This window comes from Pseudocercospora fijiensis, assembly GCF_000340215.1.
Source record: "Pseudocercospora fijiensis CIRAD86 unplaced genomic scaffold MYCFIscaffold_5, whole genome shotgun sequence".
Classification (NCBI taxonomy): Eukaryota; Fungi; Ascomycota; class Dothideomycetes; order Mycosphaerellales; family Mycosphaerellaceae; genus Pseudocercospora; species Pseudocercospora fijiensis.
The window spans coordinates 5,283,929-5,302,348 of NW_006921536.1; the positions used below are offsets into that span (position 1 = coordinate 5,283,929).

Genomic DNA, 18,420 nt, shown 5'->3' on the forward strand with positions numbered 1-18,420 from the left:
GAGGCGCTTTAGATCCTTCTAAGGGAAGAACTTCTTCTATAGCTCGCTTCCGCTTACGTTAGGTTGCTAATTGTTCTAATAGTAGTTATTAGGACGATTCTGCTATTTGTTAGTATTAAAACGGGCGCGATACTCGCCTAACGATCTAGTCTAGCTAGGATTATCCTTCTAATTCCGAGCACCGTCGGCTCTTCTTAGTAGATTATCGCGACCGCTTCCCTAATAGTTAGGCTAGCGACGATTCTTACCTCCGGTAGCTATCTACTCCTATATATAGAACTTCTTCTCGTAGGCTATAACGAATTCGTCCGTCGTCGTACCCTCGTCTAGTTCGAATAGAGCCTCCTAGAAACGCGGCTCTAAACGGCGATAGGCCTATAGGATTTGCAGTTCTTTACCGAAGCTAGCGTCGCCCGCTAACTTTATCGTTATAACGATATAGTCTGTAATCGACTTCCCTACTCTAACGTCCTTCTACCTATACGACTACTAGTTAAGTAGCTTTATCGCCTTTACTACCGAAATCTTCTAGCGCTTGCTAAGCTTCTCTTATTAACGCTTAATGCCGTGCCCCTTACGAAGATAGCGGCGATTTTAACTAGAAATCTGCGCCTAGTACTAGGTCTATACAATTCCGCGGAAACAAAGGGAAATATTAAGGCGAACCTCCTCTAATCCTACGATATATATATAGTCCTTAGCCGCCGAGATAAAGGCATATACCGATCGGTAGGTTATTTTATTGCCTACTAAGGCGTAATCGCCGTCGCTATATTCCGTTATACTTAGCGTCGGGTCGAAGAATCCTAGACGAGCTAGATCGAACCTAGGACGGTACCGATAGTCGGCTAGTTCTTCGGAGTCTAATTTAGACGAGGAACGATCTCTATAATAGCGATAACGGCGAGCCCGGCGATACGCGCTATGTTTTCCGCTATAGTAGCTATTATCGTCGCTCGACGAGCTATTAGATAGCGAAGGGGAACCGCGAGCGCGATACTTTCCCTTCCGGTTCTTACGCTAATAACCGGGATTTAGCTCGCTATACTCCGTATAGCTATCGTATCGGTTAGTGTCGTACGAGCTACTGTTTTGCGTATAAGGGCCTAGGGTATAAGCTTGCTAGTAAGCTTATTAGTAATAGCGAGGATTATCTAGACGAAATTAGCGCGACTAGCCTATATTCCCTCTAGTATAGGTAGCGTAGCCCCGGGGCGGCGCTTATTAATAGCAGCGAGGGTTATCGGGAGCGAATTGTCGTATCTAGCTAGGAGTAGCCTAGCCCTAGGCGTACGTTTGCTAGTAATATAGCAGATCGGGAGCGAATTAGCCCGTCTAGGCAGCGTTTCTATTGCGTTTAGGCTCCCGAGCAGCCTAGCCCTAGGTATACGGTTGCTAGTAACTACGTAGATCGGGAATAAATTAGCCCGCCTAGCTAGCATTTCCGTTGCGTTTAGGCTTACGAGCGGCCTAGCCCTAGGCGTACGTTTGCTAGTAATTATATAGATTATTAGGAGCAAATTTGCCTATCTAGCTAGTATTCCTATCGCGTCCCGGTTGCTAGTAGTAGCGAGGATCTCCGCTAGTATTCCCTCCGCTATATATAGCGTAATTATAGCCTTAATTACCGTCTAGACCTAACCGCGGGCTGTAGCTAGCTAGTTAGCCGTCGGGCGAGTCGTTTAGATCCTATAGCGAGTCGCGGCGGCTATTCTTAGAAACTAAACCGGCTCTCTTAAGTCGCGACCTCTAACGCCGGCTAAGATAGTCCTCGACTTGCTCTCGGAACTCGTAGCTATAGTAGCCGTCGCGGTCCTCCTACCCTAGATCGCCCTAGCCGGCGTAGGAACGATTGCTACCTACGATACGCGAACGATCGTCGCGACTATTATCGTAGTCTTCGGGGCCCGCCTAGGAACCGGTCTAATCCGGTTAAGAAGAAAGGCATTATTCTATAAGAAATTAGGCGAGGCGGTTATCTAAGATAATACCTCGACGTAGTACCGACTCCTATAAGGCATATAGGCGCTACTAGTCTAGTTATTTACGAATCTCGCTACGATCTAGCTCTATCGTAGACCCTATAGATAGCGGACGCTAGTGCCGGCTACGAGGCTCGCTATTGCCTAGATTTCCCTTCGTTAGCCCGCGGCCTCGCGGCGCGTCCTTATAATTACAGTCTATTAGGCCTCGTCCGTTATCTAGTAGAGGGTACGGCGAGGATTCCTATAGCAAGGATTTATCGCTAGAGATCCTTATTAGTAACAGTCTACGTAGAAACATAGAGGGCAATATACTATCTATATAATTATTAGGACGTCGCGCGCGTAGCTATTCTAAATAGGTAGTAGCTCTAGGCGGTCGATACCTACTCGGAGAGGATAGTAGCAACGACGCCGCCTACTAAGTAATCGGCGAAAACTCCGGTGCCTACGAAGAAGGCGAGCGATAAGTAGCCGGATCGGGCTACGGGCGTTGCTCTCTTACTCGTGCTTGTTTAATGTCCGCGGGCGAGTATATCTTAGGGAAAAACTGCTTATAATAGTACAAATCGCGAGTATTCGGAAAAGCTGCTTTTAGTTCCTTAACTGATCGTATTAAGGTGCCTTTATCGACTACCTACTAGCTAGGGAAGTCGATCCCGTCGAGGGTATATAGGTATAGCTCGTCGATCTTAGCCTAAGACGGTAGTAGATTTCCTAGTCGCGGGTAGTATTATAGGACGTAGGAGGCAAGCAGGTCTATACGGCCGTACTTTGCTCTAAGTTAGACTGCAAAATTCTCGCTATGCCGGACGTAGTAGCCGATAAAGGTACAAATACGTAGGATATAAGACTTAGTATCTAGTAATCTAAGATTACGGTACTAGGGTAGCGGTCGGACCGCTAGTTTAACAGATTTGTACTTCTATCCGGGTTAGAAGCGAAACGAAGCGTAGGATTAACGTAAAGCGTTATATAGTAGAGTATCGTTACGGAGGCTGTCTAGATTAGTAGCAAAAGGTAGTTTATTAACTAGTTAGGGCTAATCCTTCCGTTGTTCCTTAAAAGGTGCCTTCCTAGGGATGCGGGGAAATAGCTGCTAGCCGCTAAAGCGCGGCTACCTACCGAATCCGCGGTTAGGCGATTCGGGTATATAGTATATTAGTGTCGGCGAGGCACTATAGTAGGTAGCCGCCGACTAGTGCGGAATAGTATAAATCGAGTGAATATCGGTCGTAACGTAGCGAGTCGAATCGTCGCGGTCGGCGCTAGATCGGGGGAATCCTTAGCTAATCGTCTCGGTTCTCGTCGCAATTAGGACTAATAGCTCGGTTCTAGTAGAGGAGTTGATTAGTATAGAAGCCAATTAGGTCGTAATCTTAGCGAAGCTACTAAGTTGTTAGAATACGCTCTATAGAGCGGAGACGGACACGATTCTAGTATATAAAGATAATTAATTGTTAGTTAGTTACTAGCCTAGGAAACTATATATATTAATCGTCCTAATCTGCGGCAGGATCGATAGTATCCGGAGTAGGATCGGCCGCACTACTGTCTAAACCGTAACAGTAGGCTTTAAATATTTAGTTAAAAATTAAAAATATCTATAGCAAATACTAAGTACTACTTAGCTAATTGCTATAGTAAGAGAGAATAGGACTTTAGCTATATACTAAAATAGCGATTTAGACTTTAGTAGTAAATTTGCTAGTAGTAAAAGTTATTAACCTTAGCTTAAGATATATAAATAAATCTTAATTATTTAGGCTATAAATAGACATATACTAAAAGAATAGATATACTACCTTAGTAGAGGCTAAGATATATTATATATAACCCCCTAATTACTAGTAGTTATCCTCTAGCTAGTAAGTCTAGTAGTATAATTCTTAGAGATTAATAGCTTTAAGCTATACTATCTAGGTATTATAGATTTAGCTATTATACTAGTCATTTCTACTACTAGTCCTCCGAGAAATTATATAGTTTAAAGTATAGAATACTAAATTACTAACTTGTAAATAGAGATAGGTCGATTAGTAGAGGTCGATTAACGGTTCGACTAATAGTTCAATTAATAGTTTAATTAATAGTTTAATTAATAGTTTGATTAATAGTTTGATTAATAGTTTGATTAATAGTTTGATTAATAGTTTAATTAGTAGTTTAAGAAGAAGTTCGATTACTAGTAATAGTTTAATTCAAAACGTAATTAGTAGTTTAATTAGTAGTTTAATTAGTAGTTTAATTAGTAGTTTAACTAATTAAACCGTTTAATTAGTAGTTTAATTAGTAGTTTGATTAATAGTTTAATTAGTAGTTCGATTAGTAGTTTTAGTCTAACGGAAATTTTGATTAGTACTTTAGCAGTAGCTAGTCCCCTAATAAATTATAAAGTTTAAAGTATATAATACTAAACTGCTAGCTTTTAAATAGAGATAGGTCAACTAGTAAGTTTATTAGTAGATTGATTAATAGTTCGATTAATAGTTCGATTAATAGTTCGATTAATAGTTCGATTAATAGTTCGATTAATAGTTCGATTAATAGTTCGATTAATAGTTCGATTAATAGTTCGATTAATAGTTCGATTAATAGTTCGATTAATAGTTCGATTAATAGTTTAATTAATAGTTCGATTAATAGTTCGATTAGTAGTTCGATTAGTAGTTCGATTAATAGTTTGATTAATAGTTTGATTACTAGTTTAATTAGCAGTTGGATTAGTAGTTCTATTAGTAGTTCGATTAGTAGTTTAAATTACTAGTAATAGTTTAATTTCAAATTGAATTAGTAGTTCAATTAGTAGTTTTATTAGTAGTTTAACTAGTAGTTTTATTAGTAGTCTAACTAGTAGTTTTATTAGTAGTTTTATTAGAAATTTCATTAGTAGTTCAATTAAACATTTAATTAATAGTTTAATTAGTACTTCGATTACTAGTCTTAGTCTAACGGAAGTTTTAACTATTGTTTTGTTAGTAGCTAGTCCCCCGATAAATTATATAATTTAAAGTATATAGTACTAAATTACTAACTTCTAAATAGAGATAGGTTAATTAGTAGGTTGATTATTAGGTCGATTAGTAGATCGATTAGTAGTTTGATTAGTTGTTTAGCTAGCAGTTCGATTAGCAGTTTAATTACTACTAATTTCCTAGTAACGTTTTGATTTAAAATCTCGTTAGTATTTTAATTAGTAGTTTAACTAGTAGCTTAACTTGTGGTTTAATTAGTCGTTTTATTAGTAATTTCAAAAATAGCTTAATTAACTATTTAATTAATAGTTTCATTAGCAGTTCGATTGCTAGTTTCAGCTTAACGAAAATTTTAATTAGTATGTTATTAGTAGTTTCTTTAATAGTTTTACTAGTAGCTTTATTAATAGTTTTGTTTCTAGTTTAGTTAGTAGTCTTAGTACTTTAATTAGTAGTCCTATTCGTAGGTTAGCTCGTAGTCTTAGTAGTTTTACTAGTAGTTTATTAGTAGTTTTGTTAACAGTTTTATTAGCAGTTTTATTAATAGTCCTATTAGTAGTTTTACTAATAGTTTTACTATTAGTGCCATTTGAGTTATTAGTTTTATTATTAGTTTTATTATTAGTTTTATTATTAGTTCTATTATGAGGTTTACTAATAGTTTAGCTAATAGTTTATCTAATAGTCTATCTAACAGTTTACCTAATAGTCTAATTAATAGGTCTGTTAATAGTTTTCTTAATACCTAGTCCTACTAGTAGTTGCCTACTAGTATCCCTACTAATAGCCTAATAGTCTAAAGTTACTAGTAGTATAGGCTTCGTATTTAGTAGGATATAGCTATATCTAGGTCTTTAGTATACGTTAGGCTCCTACTAAATTTTTATTAGCGTATTACGCTTATATCCAGGGTTCGTTAAGCGCTTTCGATTTACGTTCTACGCTAAAATCCGGGATAAGTTAAACTTCCCTTTAATCTTTAATTAAATATTACTTCTACTAAAATTCTTAGCTAATTATTTCGGTCTTAGCGGATAACTTAGATTTTCGCGGGCAGTAGGCGCGGTATCTAGATTAGTAGCTACGGTACTAATTATTTCGGTATTAGCGGACAACTTAGATTTTAATACTAGCTAGCACTAGCTAATACTAGCTAATACTAGCTAATACTAGCTAATACTAGCTAATACTAGCTAATACTAGCTAATACTAGCTAATACTAGCTAATACTAGCTAATACTAGCTAATACTAGCTAATACTAGCTAATACTAGCTAATACTAGCTAATACTAGCTAATACTAGCTAATACTAGCTAATACTAGCTAATACTAGCTAACACTAGCTAATACTAGCTAACACTAGCTAATACCTACGCTAAAATCCGGGGCAAGTCAAATTTCCCTTTAATATTTGTTTCGATTGACGTTCTACGCTGAAATCCGGGGTAAGTCAAATTCTACATCAACTTTGATAGTACAATTGGCTCTGCAAAAATTCTCAGCCAATCATTCGGGTCTTGGCGGACAACTTGGAATTTCGCGCGCGAGGGCGCGGTCCTTAGATTGGCAGCAAGCTGCCAATCAAGCTCCCGTGCATGCCAAGAAAGCGGCATCTCCGAATCGGGCAGTCGCGACGCGCTCAACCAAAAACTTTGAACTCCCGCTTCAAGCTCTCGAACACAGACATAGACATAGAGCAAGATGGAGGACGACCCCAAAGTCCGTGAGTGATAAGAGGCTACCGCGAGGCTCTTACTGCATTGGTTGACACGTTGCAGCCCAATACTCCACCAGCGATCCTACCTCATTCGCCGCAACTTCCGCAAGCGAGAGGTGGCCAGTCATCCTGGTATGCAGGCGGCATGGCCCGATTGCCATGAGGAGAGTCACTGACGGTGGCGATAGACTGGTGCCATTGACGATCTGCATAAAGCGGTCATCAAAGAAAGCGATCCTGCCAAAGTCGAAGAGGGCAAGACAATCACTTCCGGCATCGCGGCGCTCAAGTATGAGCTTCAGCACAACCGCCAATTGACGTAAGAAGACGTGTAATGACAAGGCATGTAACGCGCTCACATACCAACTCAGACCACTTGAAGACGATGGAGAGCCGGATATAGCACGTTACAACCACGAACTTCAGCAGCGCGGCAATCCGAAATGGCATGATGTCGCCTGGCTCTATTCAGAGTGCTACCTATATCGGTATGGCGGTGTATGATAGGCTTCTTACTCGACAGAAGCTGACTGGAAAATGATAGACGTGTTGCCACTCTCTTCGCCCTCTCGAAGCATTGGAAGAATTACGATGTCTTCTCAAAGCAGAAGCTCTCCACTTTCCGCTCATCTCGACCTGCCGTTCTGGAGCTCGCAGCACGGTACAATGACCTCACAAAGCAGCTGCAATCAAACAAGTCGGCGTTGAGCACCGCATCCGACGAGGAGCGCGAACAAGCTGAAAAGCTGCTCTTCATCGAAATGTGCGAAATCTGCTTGTGGGGAAATGCCACAGACCTGTCCCTTCTCACCAACCTATCCTATGACGATATCCAGAAACTGCAGGGTTCCAATGCTCGCAAAGCAAACGAAGACAAGATCATTGTCAACGACTTCGACAAAGCCTTTGCAATCCTCAGCAAGGCAAAGAGTGCAGGCGCCAGAGATCGCAGAATCGACATTGTGCTCGACAATGCCGGTTTCGAGCTGTTCGTGGACCTCATTCTCGCTGGCTATTTGCTTCAAGCGGACTTGGCCACGAGTATTGTCCTTCATCCCAAGAACATCCCATGGTTTGTGTCTGATGTGATACCAAAGGACTTCGCCGAGATGCTCAGCGTCCTCGTCGATCCCAAGCGATTCTACGAGACGCCCTCCGAGGATGATCAAGCACGAAACATCACGCCTCAGCCACTCTCACAAACAGAAAGCGACGACTTGAAGACGCTCTTCGAGAATTGGAGTTCACTGTATGCAGAAGGCAAAATCGTGCTTCGCCCGAACGTCGTCTGGACCGAAGCCGGCAGCTACTGGCGCTTACCCAAGACCGCGCCAAACCTGCACGAAGATTTGCAGCAAAGCGAGCTCGTCATTTTCAAGGGTGATCTCAATTACCGCAAGCTGACTGCCGATGCCGCGTGGGATCCCACAACACCTTTTGCAGAGGCCATCGGGCCGATGGGACCTGGCTCAGGTGTGAGGACCTTGGCGCTGCGGACTTGCAAAGCTGATGTGGTTGTCGGCCTGCCGAAAGGCAGAGATGAGGAGCTTCGCGCGATGGAGGACGGAGGTGGGGACACTGGTGCGAGAAAGTGGGCTTGGAGTGGCAAGTGGGCGGTGGTGAGCTTTTGTGATGGCAAGGCATAATAAATATCAATACATCGATATATGTTAGGTGAGTATGACTGTGCTTTTGGAGTTGCACTGCCGCGTCCATCAAACGTTGGAATAAGCCAAGCGAGGGTATCTCTTCGCAGCGAGGCAATTTCCAACGTCTCCCGAACGGCAACGTCTTCATCGGCTGGAGCGAAAACAGTCACCTCAGCGAACATAACGCCGCGGGCGACCTTCTCCTCGAAGCAAAATGCAAAAAGAACACTTCGAATACCTATCGAGCTTACAAATTCAACTTCACCAGCACTCCCTCCGAAACCCCAATCCTCAGCGTCACCATCTCAAAACGTCTCAACTGGCCCACGCCCGAAACAATCTTTCATGTCAGCTGGAACGGAGCGACTGAAGTCGCGTCCTGGAAATTTCGACGTTTTCCTCCTGCGCATCCTTTACTTGGAACTCGTAGGAAGATCTCTTTCGAAACTCGTTTTGGCGTCGTAGCTGGTAAAGAGAAAGTTTATACGGAAGCTATTTCGAAGGATGGGAAGGTTCTTAAGACGACTGATGTGAAGACTCCTTTGGATTTGGAGAAGCTCTGCTCGGAGGAAAGTTTTAAGCAGCAGGTCCTACCCGAAGAGATCGTATATCAGCGTCCTGGGAGGTATGTGTTTGCTGAGTCGGGGAATAGCCATGCATACTATGTTTTTTGGGCTTCTGCGGGAATGGGCTTGGTTTGGGGTTTTTGGATTTCTGTTCGGTTCGTTCGGAGACGGTGGAGGTGAAGGTTGTGGAATCTTGGATCACAGCTACGCAGATTACGTTTTCCGGACATGACATCCTCAGTCATGGTCTTGGTCTGGACTTTCCGCTTCGTCCGTCGACGATGGAGATCACGTATGCATTTTGGTCAGTCAGCGGGATTGGCTTTGACTTTCTTGGATTGGTGAGCATGCAGGTACGGACAAAACCTCCCGCATGCCATCATACTTTGAACTTCGACATGTCTTGATTTCAAGACTTCATCTACCAACAATGTCATCTCAACAACTCGCCATCATCGCCGGCGTCGGCTCAGGCACCGGAGCATCCCTCGCTCGTCGCTTTGCCTCCAAATACACCGTCATCCTCCTTGCCAGAAAACCAAGCAGCTACCAACCCGTCGAGAAAGAAATAAACGAAAATGGTGGCAAAGCCCACGGCATTAGCACCGATATTTCCAACCCGGAGAGCGTGAAAGCCGCTTTTGAGGAAATCTTGACCAAATTCCCCAACGCATCAGTTCAAACCGCGATTTTCAACGCTAGTGGCATGTTTGTGAGGAAACCTTTGCTGGATATTACTATGGAGGATATGGATGCGGGACTTGGCGTGAGCGTGTAAGAGAATTCGAAACCTCGTAAACCTTTTGAATAGATTGAACTAACCTTTGCCTGCCTGCGTATATAATAGTCGAGGAGCCCTCCTCTTCGCCCAAACCGTCCTCCCCCTCCTCCTCAACTGTCCCCCCTCCCATCAAATCCCCCCTTCCCTCTTCTTCACCGGCAGCACCGCCGCAATCAAAGCCAACCCCACTAGTGCCGTGATGTGCGTTCCCCGACACGGCCTCCGCGCTCTAGCGATTTCCGCCGCGAAGGAATTCGGTCCTAAAGGCGTTCATGTCGTCCACGTGATTGTGGATGGTGCGATTGATACGCCTTGGGGCCAGCCTTTTCTTCGGGATAAGCCGCTGGAGGAGAGAATTGATCCTGAGGGGATTGCGCAGATGTATTGGGATTTGCATTTGCAAGGAAGGAGGGGGTTTACGTTTGAGGTTGATGTTAGGGGGATGGGGGAGAGGTGGTAGATTTGGGGGATTTCAGAGAAGTGTTCTTGCTATGGTGATGGATCTCACTATTCATACATGTAGGCTTCTCCTCCGTAATAGAGAAAGTTCTGATTTTTTTGCTTTTCTTAGTAGAAGATTGTGCCTCATCTCACTCCTCATCTCCTCCATTACCGATATCTCAACAGTCTTCATGTTCTTAATAGCAAACAGCATTCAACCTCATCTCCAACGGAAACACATGTTTGATAAATAACCTACCTGCACATCCTCCAACCCCTTATCTCTTACAACCGTTAGTTTGTACATCAATTATGAGAGCGAAAATCCTAGAGATCGAGCTATTGTTAAGACTTGCCAGCGATGCCTTCTTCAAGCCTAAAGACACTACCACGACCGTCGAACTTGAGCTAGAGTCGAAAGTCATCGAACATGCACCAAAGGATCGAAATGCGGTCGAGATTAACTTACCTAGGAGCTGCGGTCGTCACAGAACGATCAGCAAGCCCGCGCTCTCTCTTGCTCCAGTTCTGACAAAGCCTGCTGACAGGGCTATAGAAACCCTCTTCACGCCATTCGTGTCATCAGCAGCGCAGAGTGCGGTGCGGATGGGCGGCGTTTTCGAAGGTTCTCGGAAGCCCGATGACTACGGGCGAAGTCGCCAAGTCGTGCGCCGCAGAAGATGCAATTGATTCGTCGAGGAGATCGGTCGAGGTTCGTAGAAAGGCAATGACACGACGCAAGTCCAGCAGCGTTTGGGATATCCAGATAGAAGGCACCACACTAACGTTACCTCGAAGACTCTAGATTTTTTTTTTTGAACCTGACCGAATGACTTCATCTAGTACAGTACGCGAATCGAACTAATCTCGACGTGGTTGAGGACATAGCGGATAGGCTAAGAGATTTCTACTTGTTTAGAGGCAATACTGGAACTGATTCTTATCCTTATTGGGTTGATTGGTTCCCTGTTCGAGAACGGCTTCTTGCCGAATATGATGGGGTACGATGTTTTGTCCTTCGCTGAAAAATTTCTCTCTGCTCCTGGTCAGCTCATGCCTACTGCAAGCAATTGAGGCAGCATTGGCAACGATATCAAGCGTGTACCGCGATCCTCGAATCACGTATACAGTTCAAAACTTCTTCGCCTCGAATCAAGTGTCGGGGCCAGACCGGAATGTGGTCAAGCGCAAATATGGATATCTGACCTGACGAGGTAACGTGAACGGAAACAGAGAACTACTCTGGATCACGTCATACGCAACTCTACGCAGATAGATGGATTATCGAGACGATCATTCTAGCACGATAGAAAGAAACACTCGAATGGGTATCTTCATCGCCTGGTCCCGTTCTCCCGCTCCCGCTCCCAAAACTCCTTTCCATCCTCTTTGAAGGCCTGCCATTCTACCGTACAACCTTTCGCAAAGATGCATCCTTGCGAGATCTACTGTCCTCTCTGCTTGTACCTTCTCGCCTTCCTCGGCCCTTCTTAGAAGAATGAGTGGGTATGGGTCCAAGGAGAATGCTCTTGACCTTGTTGTACAGATTCTCGAGCGCCACGAAAGGGTAGAGGAATAGAATCCAGGCAAGATTGATAGGAAATGCAATGACGGAAAACAGCGTGTCGAGGAATCTTGCGAAGGCGCCACGACTGTGAGATTCGTGCGCAGCCGATGCTGCCAATGTCAGGGCTTCTTGAATACGTGCTTCGAGACTTTGAAACTTTGCTTCGCTCACACGTTCGAGCGCCGCCGACCGCTTCTCGTAACGACGAACCGCACGCTCGAGACCGTCCAGCCGAGGCTCATAGCGCTTCTTCATCTCAGCGGATAGATCGAGCATGTCACTCTTCTGTGCAACATTCATAGTAGTTGGCGGAGCATTAGCTGTCTCGGAAACTTTGGCTTCTAGATCGGTGATGCGCTGACTTAGGTCATCAATATCTCTCGTGTGGCCCACAGTCGATTGGAACGGATCGTCTAGACCGGTGATGGTACGCTGAAGATGAAGCGTGCGTGCAGACATGAGACGCACGACCTGGCGGACCGGACGTATCTCTGCAGCCAGGAGGAAGACGGAGATGTTAGTGTCAGACACCAGAGCTCCCGAGGCTCCCGACAGTTGCGCACGAATGACATGCAGTAGATAGGCTGCCAGAATCGGACACAGGAAGGCTGCGGAAAGTGCGAGCAGTTCTTGTCGACGCAGCTCTGCAGCGGCCAGCTCGCGCGTGCGGGTGTCTTGCACAGGAGCTTCTGAGGGCGCATGCTCCGTCTTGGAATCAGAAGGCGATTTTGGGGAGCTGCCGGTAGAAGAAGCGGTGTCCACAGCATCTTCAGGCTGATCCGCAGCAGCAGCAGCAGCAGGACAATCTGGCTCTACGTCGTATTTCAGAGCGTGCGCTGAGTAGTACCAGTCCCAGGGCAATCTAATGCTCCAATTCATAAAGATGCCCGCCAAGCCCAAGATCAGCATGTCCGTGACGAAGGCTGAGCCATTCTTGAACAATAGCCCCGCGATGGCAGGCAGTATAGCAAAAGCGAGAGGGGATGAATGCCATGTGCTCAGCTCGTCCTCGACTTTCCGACTTCCATTGTCCGTCCTGAGATCGAGAACGTCATCAGTAAAGGATCGCGACGCACCTTCTATGCTGGAGAAGGAGAGGATGGAGGTTCGTCGGCGTGGGAGTAGCGGTGGTTGTGGAGAGGGCGGGCCTTCACTGGAGCCTCGCTGGAGTAGGCGTGATCGCGCAGCAGCATAGGCTGGGAGAGGTTGTACGCGCGTTGCCGTGGCGGAGCGGAGGAGTGGTGTCGGTTCATCGTCGTCGCCTGCGGCTGCGGTGGCCATGGCGCTGTTTCCGCAACTCTGTCGTGTCGCATCAGAATAGAGTTTCGTGTCGGCGGGCGTCAGATGCTCGTCTCATCGTCGTCGTGCCACTGACATGGACCGACAGTTTATATAGGTGTGAAGGGAACGGAGCCATTCGTTCCTGGCGCTCTCACCAGCAGCAGGAGGTACGGCAAGAGTGCCTGAAGTGCCTGAAGTGCCTGCCCTGCCATGCAAGAGGAAGTGGGCGGATCAAGCAAAAGCTTGAAGCCAAATGGGAACGCGCCGGACTGGCCGAGGCATCATTATGACCACTGCATCATCACACTCACACAATCACACCCACCTTTTCCGTCACCACCATCATTACCAACGGGGCATGGCAGCATACACGGATCGATACGTGGAACCAGCCGACGTTAATCGGATCACTACCCGCGTCCAATGAGCGCGAGGCGCGACGATGTCCCATCGCCTCCGGTCTCACAAAACCTTCTGAGAACGGAACGACTATCTTCGACCACTGGGAAGGATACGAGCGCCCAACATTCTCGAGACTCGCGTTGAGTTTCGCTGGGAATACGCTCAGCTATTCAAGTGCCGATGTGATAGAGACTACATACGGTGGTATCATGCTGTCGACGGAGAGATTCTCAATGTCTGAAAGCCTTGTCAGTGACAGAATGGGATCGCTCAGACCACTGAGTTTTCGATCGACATAGATGACATGATGGACTCGAGAAACTGCTGATTCAGCCACCGGATGGGGACTTGCTTGATTTTCCATGTCTTCGACAAACAACAGGAAGCAATCATGCGGTTTGCAGTGCAATTCGACTATGATCTATTGGAACCCGGAAGGCACCATGTTACGACTTGCGAGCAAGATGTGGTTACAGAATCCCCATCAAAGCTACTGAGACTTCGAGACGAATCCGAGCAGGTCGATGCCAAATCTTTGAGATTCTGCAGCTACCTGCCGCAGCACATACAGTACAGTCATTGCTAGAGACGCGAATTTCCTACAACTATCTTTTCTCCAAGTCGTACGCCCGTGGCATTCGACCATGCCAAGGATCTGATGAAAAGATCCTGGAGAGTCAAGCGAACGCAAAACCGTTCCAGCATTTGTCATCAGCCTGGTTTTTCGAGACCTGCTGAGCTCAAATGAACTTCCTTCCCACCACCGGGCTGCCTGTGAGGAGGTCTGGGACCGATGAATTGGTCTTTTGACCGGCATCTTCCGTGTCGCTGCTAGCTACCAAAGACTGATCGCGAAGGCCAAACGAGTCGCGACGGCTGCTGCTGATGAAGGGGTCGAAGATCGAGTCGTTGAATCGTTCAGATATCCACTTTGGGAAGGTGCTGCTATCGGACTCCTCACTCTGCATGAAGCTATCTTCCTGGTGCGAATGTATCGCTGCCGAGTGACTCTGCGGTGTCTGCAATGGCGAGTGCATGGGAGGTGGCGTTGATGGGGCGAGACCGACGTCCCTGTAGTGTTGCAGCCGCAGCTCTTCCAGGCTGAGATTTTGCACTCCAGGCTGAGCAGTAACGGTATGATATGCCGTAGCTGCGACAGATTCTCCCGTTGCATCGTCACCCTCGACAAAGAAAGGTTCTGAGTTCACCAGCGAAAGAGGCTTGCGACCAGTCGACGGCGCGACTCTCGTTTTTATCAGCCATGCCTTTCTCCTACGTTCGGCGGGCAACGGATCCCATCCAGTCATGCACGCCATTTCATTGCCGCTCCAGAGGAAGATCTGAAGTGCTGCAAGACATGCTACCATAGCGACTTCGAACGCCACAAAGCCAACCACCGGGTAGAGAACGCATTGTCCGAGATGGAGGTTGTACCAGCGTCGACCTGGCCATCGCATCGCCAAAGCAACCGCATAAAGCCCTCGACGTAAAATTTCCTGCACGCGCTGCAGTCGCGACTTCTTCAGTCCCTTCTCCGCGTGACACCAATCTTTCGCTGCGGCTGGGAAATTGTTCAAGAGAATGTAGTCGATGCTCGAGTTTGCCATTTTGACGACGGAAGTGATGACCATCCAGCCCATGACTACCGCGACGGCATTGCTGAGAAGTTGAGATGTCCAGCCTTCGCCATGTGGGATTTTGTATTCGATGACCCTGGCATAGTAGTAGTGCAGCGTGTTGTTGGCCATGGCGCTGTCGTCGTGGTGCGAAAGTATGCTGCGAAGTGGTATAAGAGGGTGCGAGGTCATCAACAACAAGTTTTTTTGATGAAGGAGGAATCGCGTTGCGTTGCGTGTAAACAAAAGTAAGAGCAAGCGCGAATGCAGCTGCTGCTGCAAGTCTCACAGCGAAACATGCCTTCCCGAAACAGTCGGTCTTGGCACTTCACATGCACAGCCGTTGAAGCTTCAGAACGGTGTTTCCAGTATCACGGAAGTGAGAATTTTGCTTCCCTTGCATCCGAATCCAACTCTCAACCCAAACACGCCCTCCTCCTCCTCCTCCTCGCCCGAAACACAAACAAACCACATCCACCCGCAACACAACCATGCCACCACCTTCCATCCCAGGCGGCTGGACCGACACAGACGACAAAGCCCTCCTCCTCGGCATCCTGAAGCAAGTCGGAGCCTCCAACATCAAATGGGAGCCCATCGCCTCCAGCCTGCGTGGAAATGTCACGGCTTCGGCTGCAGTGTAAGTCAGACATAGTAAATTCCTGATGTGGAAGTCTACTGGCTAATTCCGTTTCAAGTCAGCGTTATAATAAGATCAAGAAGGAGGTTGGGGTGGGGATTGATGGGCATAGTCCTGCGATGAAGACTCCGGGCAAAGGCAAAGGCAATGGGGGAGGGAAGAAGAGTGTTTTGGGTGGGAAGAGGAAGGCTGGAAAGGATGATGAAGATGGTGATGATGATGATGATGAGGAGGAGAAGACTCCAACTAAGAAAGCCAAGAAGGAAGTCATTAAGAATGAGGACGAGGGTGGAGATGATGATGATGATGATGATGGATTGTGAGAACCAAGCCTGTCTTCTCAATCGAAACAAAGTGAAGTGAAGTAGTAGCAGCAGCAGCAGCAGCCTAGAAAACCTCATGATCCAAAAAGCTCACTTCATCACGCGCGTTCTATTCCATCATCATCATCATCATCCCATTTTTCCAGTCCTTTGAAATCTCTGCATCCACCCACCATGGTTCTCTGGGACGAAAGAAAAGACCGCCATTTCCTCATGTGCATCATCCAAACGCAAAGCATCACCACACCGGATTGGAAGGCTGTCGCGGAAAAATTGAATTCGGTTACGGGGGAGAAGTTTAGTGGGAATGCTTTGCGGTACTTTTTATCACTTTCAACAATCCCGAATTCTGGGGGGTTTTTTTGTTTGTTTGTTGACGCTCGTGATAGGCAGAAATTTGATAAGATGAAGAAGAGTGCTAAGGAGGAGGTGGAGGAGGGTGTTGGAGGAGGAGGAGCTGGTGGGGAGGATGGTGAGAAGAAGAGTGTGAGGAAGAAGAAGAAGAGTACGGCTGTTAAGCGTAAGGCGCTGGGGAAGAAGAGTGGTGGGTCGGCGGAGGAGGTGGAGGACGGAGAGGAGACTCCGGCTAAGAAGAAGAAGATTAAGAGGGAGGTTGCTGAGGAGGATGAGGATGAGGATGGTCTTTTGACTTGAGTTTTATCTGGTGCTTCTTGCATGATGAGGTACTACGAGGACTGGGTTGGCGTTGGCGTTGGCGTTGGCGTTCTCCGGCGGAAGGGCGAGGTGGAAGGAGATCAGCCTTGGAGCATATGTAAGCGTTCTCTCAGGCGCGACGTCCAAGTGCAACGAGGTCAGCACTCTGCACACTGGTTCCTGGCTGCTTGAAGTCTGGGGCTCCTATATATGAGTTGCTGAACCGACCTGGAATTTCACTCTTCTCAATTTTCTGTCTTCTCCATCTCCTCCTCTGGGTAGTCTGGACGTGTGCAAGGAGGGCTATGGGACCACGCGAAGTTTAAGAGAAGGGACTTTATTTACTATATGTGGAACGTTGTCAAGAATGTTCTGGGCATTGGTCGAAGTTCTTCGACTCGGTGAGTGGTGGTCGTTCTTTTGCTATACGTGGTGGAAGATGCGTTGATAACTTATAAGGGACACCAACACCAACGAGATTGGGAAAGTGGTGTGCAATCAGTGCCGACCGGAGATATTCTACTCGCATTAAATTTGTTGGGTCACTATCCCGGCACCCGCGAGCGCCACAGCCTGAAGATAGTGAAACAAGAAGTGTGAGGAGAGTTTTGTGATGGCTGTGGCAGAAATAGCAGAATCTGAAACACACCCACGCCCACACCCACACCCACACACCCTCGCTCTGCAAGGCTTGCAGCGACAAACCTCATTCGGTCGCGCGCGTGCGACTATTAATAACACACAATATAGTGCGACTATTATTGACTCGCAAGGCATAACTCGCAGGCACCAAATATATAGATATTGCTATATAGACCTTAAAGACCTTACTGTCGCTTTAGGTTAGTAGATCTTAGATATCTATCCTTCTAAATGCTATCTCCGGCTCCGCCTCTTCTATATACTCGTTATAGGTAGGCAGATTGCTATTCAAACTGTCGCTTATAGCGTCGTGGACTGTACCTTATAATAGTACTATCGTATTAGTAATAGCGGCTACTTCTTCTTCGTCTATTTATCTATTCTATTCTAGTATAAACGTATTACCTTTTAAGGGGGTTGTCCGCTTCCGCTTCTTGCTCTATAGCTCCTACTCTCTACGTAGGACTCGACAGTTAAAGTAGATAAAGATTAGCTAGTTAAGTCGCTCTATTATTAGACGAGAACGAAGCCTCGTCTATATTAGCTTAAGAGCTAAGAAGGTCCGCTTAGCAGTAACTATATTAGTAGTAGTCTAACAAAGCCGTAAGGTATAGGCTGCTAGCAATAGTAAGGCAGCGGCCTTATAGCTCTAGAATAGCTTTATATTGCTATAGCGTGTCTAGTAGTCGTTAGAGGCAATAAAGCTACCTCTTCTATAGATATAGTCGTAGAAATTAGTCTTAATTAATAGCAGGTTATCTATATTAGAGGTTGTTAACCGTAAGGCGTTAAGAACGAGAGCCTGTTTAGTTAGTAACGGTTTAATTCCTTTAATAACCGTAGAAGGGTTAAGGAAGTAGGCCGCCTAATAGTGCTTATTTACCTGCCTTAAGAAGCGCTCCTACTAGCCTATAATAGTCGCTATTGACTTCCTTATATTAAGGACAAATTAGACACCTTCGAGAAGCTCTTAAATTAGCAGTAGACTCGTAGTAATCTGCTTCTCGAGGGTCGCTTTATAAGCAAACTAGCGAGGTATTACCTTGTCTATTATAGCCTCTTTTAACTAAGATAGGATAAGCTAATTATTAAGTAGTTCGAGAAGGTCGATAGCTACTTAGAATTTAGTCTAGAATGCGTAGTCTATAATAGTATTCTTAGCCTCGTAATCTAGCGTGCTAAGA

At 46.1% G+C, this 18,420-nt stretch overlaps 5 protein-coding genes across 5 annotated transcripts; 3 read left to right on the forward strand and 2 right to left on the reverse strand.

Annotated features, from left to right (window-relative positions):
* Window positions 1-6,658: 6,658 nt before the first annotated feature.
* Window positions 6,659-8,320, forward strand: MYCFIDRAFT_82389 (uncharacterized protein; the record flags this gene model as incomplete). The annotated part of the gene is made up of 5 exons (XM_007929575.1): window positions 6,659-6,680; window positions 6,736-6,806; window positions 6,863-6,993; window positions 7,046-7,162; window positions 7,219-8,320. The coding sequence occupies 5 exons, from the start codon at window positions 6,659-6,661 to the stop codon at window positions 8,318-8,320; spliced, it is 1,443 nt and encodes a 480-aa protein (XP_007927766.1).
* A 999-nt stretch (window positions 8,321-9,319) lies between these two features.
* Window positions 9,320-10,130, forward strand: MYCFIDRAFT_40294 (uncharacterized protein; the record flags this gene model as incomplete). The annotated part of the gene is made up of 2 exons (XM_007928797.1): window positions 9,320-9,663; window positions 9,737-10,130. 2 exons carry the CDS (start codon window positions 9,320-9,322, stop codon window positions 10,128-10,130), a joined length of 738 nt encoding a protein of 245 aa, XP_007926988.1.
* Window positions 10,131-11,237: 1,107 nt separating this feature from the next.
* On the reverse strand, window positions 11,238-13,158 carry MYCFIDRAFT_59578 (uncharacterized protein). The gene has a single exon (XM_007928901.1). The coding sequence runs from the start codon at window positions 12,957-12,959 to the stop codon at window positions 11,517-11,519; it is 1,443 nt and encodes a 480-aa protein (XP_007927092.1). The 5' UTR covers window positions 12,960-13,158; the 3' UTR covers window positions 11,238-11,516.
* Window positions 13,159-14,101: 943 nt separating this feature from the next.
* Window positions 14,102-14,968, reverse strand: MYCFIDRAFT_82392 (uncharacterized protein; the record flags this gene model as incomplete). Its single annotated transcript, XM_007929577.1, has 1 exon — window positions 14,102-14,968. One exon carries the CDS (start codon window positions 14,966-14,968, stop codon window positions 14,102-14,104), a length of 867 nt encoding a protein of 288 aa, XP_007927768.1.
* A 166-nt stretch (window positions 14,969-15,134) lies between these two features.
* MYCFIDRAFT_176027 (uncharacterized protein) lies at window positions 15,135-17,359 on the forward strand (the record flags this gene model as incomplete). Its single annotated transcript, XM_007929645.1, has 14 exons — window positions 15,135-15,144; window positions 15,180-15,213; window positions 15,261-15,294; window positions 15,318-15,589; window positions 15,627-15,644; window positions 15,676-15,905; window positions 15,942-15,976; window positions 16,004-16,580; window positions 16,624-16,770; window positions 16,810-16,914; window positions 16,961-17,002; window positions 17,034-17,188; window positions 17,227-17,316; window positions 17,345-17,359. The coding sequence occupies 14 exons, from the start codon at window positions 15,135-15,137 to the stop codon at window positions 17,357-17,359; spliced, it is 1,764 nt and encodes a 587-aa protein (XP_007927836.1).
* Window positions 17,360-18,420: the final 1,061 nt, after the last annotated feature.

Excerpts from the sequence above, each read along its gene's own strand:
- MYCFIDRAFT_59578 (XM_007928901.1), bottom strand. The coding sequence starts at position 12,959 with ATGGCCACCGCAGCCGCAGGCGACGACGATGAACCGACACCACTCCTC.